The sequence below is a fragment of the Mus caroli genome, chromosome 9 (genome assembly GCF_900094665.2).
Source record: "Mus caroli chromosome 9, CAROLI_EIJ_v1.1, whole genome shotgun sequence".
NCBI classification, from domain to species: Eukaryota; Metazoa; Chordata; class Mammalia; order Rodentia; family Muridae; genus Mus; species Mus caroli.
The window spans coordinates 64,606,142-64,612,670 of NC_034578.1; the positions used below are offsets into that span (position 1 = coordinate 64,606,142).

The window sequence follows — 6,529 nt, forward strand, 5'->3', positions numbered from 1 at the left end:
TATAGTACACTGCTTAGCCCCCATTAATTTTTGAGAACAAGCTGCAACTCTGACAATCAAGAAGCGTAGAGATGAACTGGGCCCTTCCAGGATGCGAATGCTAGGACAGGTAAGGTTCCTTTCAACACAGCAATTAAAGGGCACCCTGTGGTAAGAGGCAGGGTTGGTCTCTGGAGAAAATGACAAGAAGCAACATGAAACAAATTTGTGATAGTCACACTGGTTGTTACCATGACAATTTAAGAGTGAGTGGCCATCAGTGGGGAAGGTGGAAATGATTAGAAAATCATTTCTATTGAGAAACTCTGCAAAGGGAAACAAAAGCTCTCAACCACAGCTTGGTGAGGCTCGGTAAGGCTCGGTGAGAAGTGTTATACCAAGACTAGCAAACGGAGATATGACAGAATCTCTTGGGTGTGGGCAGAACTCGTGTGTTAATACTGCAGGGTGGGCGTAGACAAGGGACAAGGTTGAGGGGCTCACCTATCCTGCTGCAGATCGTGACCAGGAGCTCCCCCACTGTCTTGGAGTCATCTACCATCACCGTCTTCACAGAGCCATCCAACATTCGGATTTTCTGAGGCCTCTGTTTCTTCTTGTACTCCAGAATGTCCTAGACATAAGACCCACCCACCACATACTGCATTGAAAAACACAACAGCATGGGACACTTCTCTTTGGAAATCAAGTCTAGAAGATGCCTATGTCTTCCTTTGTCCAACATTTTTTTTTTGAAAGCCTTCCTAAGTATTCATGGGGGTGCTGCTGTATCTAGCACTCAGAATTCTGAGAGCTAAGTAATGGGCTTCAAATGGATTGAGGAAATCTCTTATAATGAAATTGCCCTCCAAGAAGGAATACTTGTAGCTCACAATGACCAAAACCTACTTTATCTAAAGTGAAGCTGGCTATGTGCTCCAGCGGCTGGGGAAAGAGCGACATAACGAGACAGAGGAGAGGGCGACACTTCAATGGAAATGAATCTAAAGTCATATTTGTCATCAGGGACTATTTTTTTTTTTTTTGCTACCCATACACACAAAATGATCATTTATTTTTAAAATGTTACTGCAGAATCTTTGCTGTATATATTTACTATATACGTAGTCTACAAATGAAAGACATAAATATTATCTCCACAAAGCTTCATATTAAGTGCATATCCAAGCAGGAATGGTTTACAAGACAACAGTGAAATAGGATGTTGGAAAGATTAAAAAAAAAGGAATGAGGTTGGGAGTTACTTCAAAATAGCAGACCTCTTTTTCATTATACCTCTTAGAAGCTACAGATGGGAAGAAGTACCACAAATTAACCGAACCTTACACTCTTGCTCTTTGGAACCCTGGCCAATCTAACAAGCCTACTTCATCGGGCACTGGAAACCCTAGGATCTTGGGGGTCAAGGGAGACAAATGCTCCCCACCCTTTTCCTCATCATTTAAACCACAGAGGTAACTTTTGTTTCTGTCCCTGAGAGTTAGCGAAGCTGCACTTCAGTTCAAGCTTCCTCTTCACACACAAGGCCTGGGCCGTGCTAGGGTATCTCTGTATGCCCACATAGGTTCAGTTTCTACAGCAGCCCAGAGATACATCACATCTCCTCAAGGGAGATAACGTAGCTCATCCCACAACTGCTAATGCCCAGTTTTGGCCTAGAAAGGCTGCTCAGTCTGGAGACACAGCTCAGCATACTAACCATGAACCATTCCAACCCCACCGTGGAATTTCAAGAACTTTAGATGGCTAGAATCTTCTCACCACCCAAACAGCCACACAGGTTCACTGCATTACTAATTACTAATTAGAAGCTCTTGGAGTAGATGCTGCCATGATGTGGGACTCCACAGCTAGCCGCCCAGTAGTGAAGCACAGAGAAAATAGGACCAGTGAGCCAGCAAGGTGACTCGGTGGGTGAAGGTGCTTGGCACCAACACTGTTTAGTTCTTCAGCCTCACATACTGCAAGGAGAGAACCAACTCTTGAAAGTTGTCTTTACAAACACTCACTCACAATGACACACAATAAAGAATTGTTATTTAAAAAAAAATTTTTTTTTAAAATGGTGCTCAGGAGATGGCCTACTGGTTAAGAGCACTATCTGCTCGTCCAGAAAACCCAGGTTTGACTCTCAGCACTCAGATGGTGGCCTATAATAGCCTGTAACTACAGCTTCAGGGGACCAAATGTCCTCTTCTGGACTCCATTGGTACCACACAAGAAGGTATACACAGGCACACATGCAATCAAATCACACACACACACACACACACACACATACACTTTAAAAAATTAAGACGAAAACAAGAGCAACAACATACCCCATTCCGCAACATGTAGTAATCCAGTGTCCGACCTGCTTCTAGCCAAATCCCTTTCCTTGGGTCTTCATCGGAGAGAAACAGCCCATAGTCAGAAGCTAGAAAACAGACAGAAAAGAGGAGGCCAAGTGGCGACAAATCCATCACTGGACCAAGTGTACTGATGCAGAAAAGGAGGAGGATACTGTCCATTACCTGAGAGACCTGCTTCTTACCCACAGCATAGCACCACACACTCCCCTGAAGCAGTCCGGGAGGAGCCTCCCAGCAGAATCAATGCCCACAGCAAGGTTGGAGCATATGGACCGGTGGGCTGGAGGTACGCATGCAGTTTAGAGAATCATTGGGAACAGAGCATGCTGCATCTCAACTGAAGTTGTCTTTATTTTCTAGTCCTTGCTGTCACAGACTCATTTACCCAGGCTATCACAGGGAAGGATAAAGAAATGGAGGCAGTAACCACCTCTGACCAGGGCCACTGAGGCAAAGCAGAGAAGATGGGCCATAGCAAAAGAGCATGTGATAAAAGATTTGTCTACAGAGTGGCGGTGAACAAACGCTCTGTAACCTTGGCCTCAGGGAAAATGAGGTGGGAAGACTGAGCCAGACTGGGCTATATGCTGAGTACCTCGTAACAAAACAGAGCTTCAAAAAGCAACAACAAGCTATTCAGGACTTCCTTATGGGTGAAGCTTATGTGCCACCAAATGTCACAAAATAAAGAAAACAGTTGAATTAAACTTAGTAATCCCTATAAAGGTCTCTTACTGTGTGAAACTGGAGAGGCCTGGGGCAAGAGAGGAACGGGGTGATTTCCTACCTAGACTTTTCCTAGTGTGTGAAGGGTGGGGAGGGGTGCACAGGCATGTCTATGCAGGGCAGAGGTCAACCTTGGGTGTCATTCTTCAACAGTGCCATCCACCCTGTTCATTGAGATGGGGGCCTCTCATTGGCCTGCTATTTGCTAACAGCTAGGCTGGCTGGCAAAGGCCCCAGAGATGCTCCTGTTTCCTCTTCACAGGTCATCATTTCAATCCTATGTAGGTTTTGGGGACCCAACTTAGACCCTGGAACCTGTGCAGCAAGCACTTTACTGGCTGAGCCATCATCTCCCTAGGTCATCTTTTCTTTAATGTAACTGGAATCCTCAGGGCCCTTCAGAAGGGTGGGGTTCCCACAACACATCAGGAAGGTATTTCTGAGTCTACAGAGGCCTTCACCACAACTTGTACCAATTCAGCTCAAAGGAAGTTCCAACGGTCAATGTTGGAAAATAATAAAAAAGAATGGAAAAGAATCAGGGAGACTGAGCAAGCAGATCTTACAGTCAGCGAGGGACTAGCCAGCTATTTTTTATTTCTGATTAATTTAGCAAAACTCAGCAATCTGAATATCATAAACAATGCCCTCTTCCAGACTCTGTGGGTACCTGCATTCACACATATATAATCCTGCATGTAGATATACACACATAGACATAATTAAAAATAAAATAGTTTACAAATTGAGGTAAAACTCATGAAGCTCTTTCAAAGGCTTGCACTGTAAGGCTTGTAGGCAGCGCCGAGGCTACATGGAGTCAGTATGTATCAGGTAAGGATGTTATTTGACCAAGGCAGTGAGACATCAATGTGTGGTTTATGAATTACAGAGCTCTTTCACTCACCCAAAGAGAGCCCCGATAACAGGCATAATATCCATATTTGACTCAGGGTCAATGTCAATGTGGTCATTGACAATGAAAGCCTTGCTCTTATCAAGGAGTAAGGTAAAAAGCCCCCCCCCCCAGGCCTCCAGTCAGGATCTCACTATGTAGTACAGGATAGCCTGGAACTGGTTATGTAGACCAGGCTGGCCTTGAACTCAGAGAGACCAGCCTGACTGCCTCCAGAGTGCTGGGCTTACAGACGTGAGCCTCCCTGCCTGGTTTGAAATGAAGATGTATAAAATGTGACTAGGCATGTCCCTTTAGCTACAGAGTTAAGGGACATCCAACCACATTTTCAGAAGCCAATGAATAACCATTGACGCACCTTGCCCGGTCTGTGCCTCAGGTACTCTCTCCCTAATGACTCGACAAGCGTCATACACAGCTGTAGATGGCTCAAACTGCATGGTCTTCACCACATTGCAGTGGCGGACACAGATCTTTAACGATAGGGCCACCATTTTCATAGATGACTTGATGGGTTTCACTCAGAACATCTAGAAAACACAAGGAGACAAGACTTTAATGCATATAATCATTATTTAGCTGCAGGTGAAAAAATGCTTAGTTCTTAACCCGGCTCCCCTGCTACAAAGTCATTCACATTGCTCTCAGAACCAGTGTGAGTGTTGTATGTGATAATGCATTAATATTCCTAATTCGAGAAATGGCAACATATATTCCTCCACAAACAACACCGATGATTATCAAGAATTAGCCTCAAACTGAATGAAGGCCCAACAGCCTGTGTGGTGGCTGACTGCCAACAGGACAGAGGAGTCAGAAATGGCTGACACTCCCTCCCCACCACCACATCAACATTTCAAAGTCATCTCTAAAGCTGCTTCCAGCTCTTTTTTGAAAACATATTTAAGGACCTCTGACCACTTCCGGTCAATAGTTTTAGAGCTCTAGTGATAAATGGGCAGTTTTGCTGTGTTGCAAATGGTTTTATGAATCTGTCTATCCCCTGGTGAATGGTGACAGTTACGGAGTTTTCCAACCCCCGAGATGTCGCAGCATTGCTCAGGGCAAGGAGTAAGTGGAGAAGGTCATCATGGATACCGTTCATGAGATGCAGCAGAGAGGAAGGGATGGCCAATCTTTTCTAGTCCCTGAGAAATTCCTCATCATTACTTGAGTTCTGAAATTTTACATGCTCTTATAGATAGAGAGGTGTCACAGTGAACATTTGAAAAGCTGATGGCCAGAGTAAGACTGGGTCAGATCATTCATCAGATGAGATGAAAGATGAGGACACAGAGTCCAAGAGTTCTCTGGCAAAGTGGGTACCACAGCTCAGTGGAGCGTAGAACCCACTAAAGTGGATAGGAGGGTCAAGAGTGGGATGAAGGAGGGGCTGTCACAAAGGATACCAACACAAGCTTTGTAGGCTTGCTTGGAAGTGGGCAGAACCAACAGGTGGAAGTTTTGTTCTTATGTGAATAAGCTTTTATCCAATAGTGTGCCACCCGTCCAATCAGGAAACCACGCACATGAGTCTGCCTCCTGATGATCCTAACGGTGGTTCCAGGCACCTAATGCCCTCCATCATCATATACCATCTCATTTCTGGGCCCTGCCCACATAACTGCCTCTCAGTTTGCTGGAGAGAAGGTGAGTAGACAGGGCATTTGGTTTGGGAGTCTACTGTCTAGTTTTAGTCGCAAGCTAGAAGTGCCTTGGACTTCTGTGCCAGTCACTTCCCTGTTTCCACCTGTCAAACCACAGGAAGAAACGGGTACCCATGGGCAGCTTTCCTCATCAGTCTTGAATGCTTCCTCCTCCAAGCATCCCAGGAGGAAGGGCATGGAATTCGGGCAGCTCTTTCAGTCCAAGACAGAAGTTCCACAGGATGAGGAATAGCAGAGGCCATGAGAATCGTGTTCTGGACTATTCAATCACCCAGAACAACTACCTCAAAGAGGTCATCGTCCTTACTCAGGGACACATTATAAAGGAAGTCCCTCCTCATACAGATGGGCCTTTGTTCAAGGCACTGTGCATAGGCCCAAGACTACAGGGAGTCCAGTATGGTTGTTATTACTGGGTCCATAATTCATTGTAATTCAGTTTTCCCAAATGAACAAGACTGTGTACAGTACAGGAATCTGCATATGCTTGTGCACATGGTATATATGTGTGTGCATATGTTCATGTGTGTTTATGTGTATGAATGCCAAGGACAACCTTGGGCCTCTTCCTTGATTGTCCCTCACTTTCATGTTTTGAGACAGGGCCTCTTACTGAACCTGGAGCCCACCAATTCCCTTAGACTGGCTGGCCAGTGAGCACCAGGACCATTCTGTCTCCACCTGCCTAGCCTTATGATTAGAGCTGTGCACCTCCATGCCTGGCTTTTTACTTAGATACTATATATCTGAAGTCAAATCTAAATTTTTTTCATGGCAAGCACTTTGTCAACTAAGCCACCATGGTAATATATTTTTTTAAATTCAATGTATATATATATATATATATATATATATATATATATATA

At 44.7% G+C, this 6,529-nt stretch overlaps 1 protein-coding gene across 1 annotated transcript in view; it reads right to left on the reverse strand.

Annotated features, from left to right (window-relative positions):
- Tln2 (talin 2) overlaps positions 1-6,529 on the reverse strand; it is a 425,269-nt gene that overhangs the window by 181,577 nt on the left and 237,163 nt on the right. The window contains exons 4-6 of the mRNA XM_029481962.1: positions 4,355-4,526; positions 2,322-2,419; positions 484-613 (exon numbers count right to left, since the gene is read on the reverse strand). Coding sequence (XP_029337822.1) covers positions 484-613; positions 2,322-2,419; positions 4,355-4,496 — 370 coding nt within the window. The 5' untranslated portion in view covers positions 4,497-4,526. The remainder of the gene's footprint in view (positions 1-483; positions 614-2,321; positions 2,420-4,354; positions 4,527-6,529) is intronic.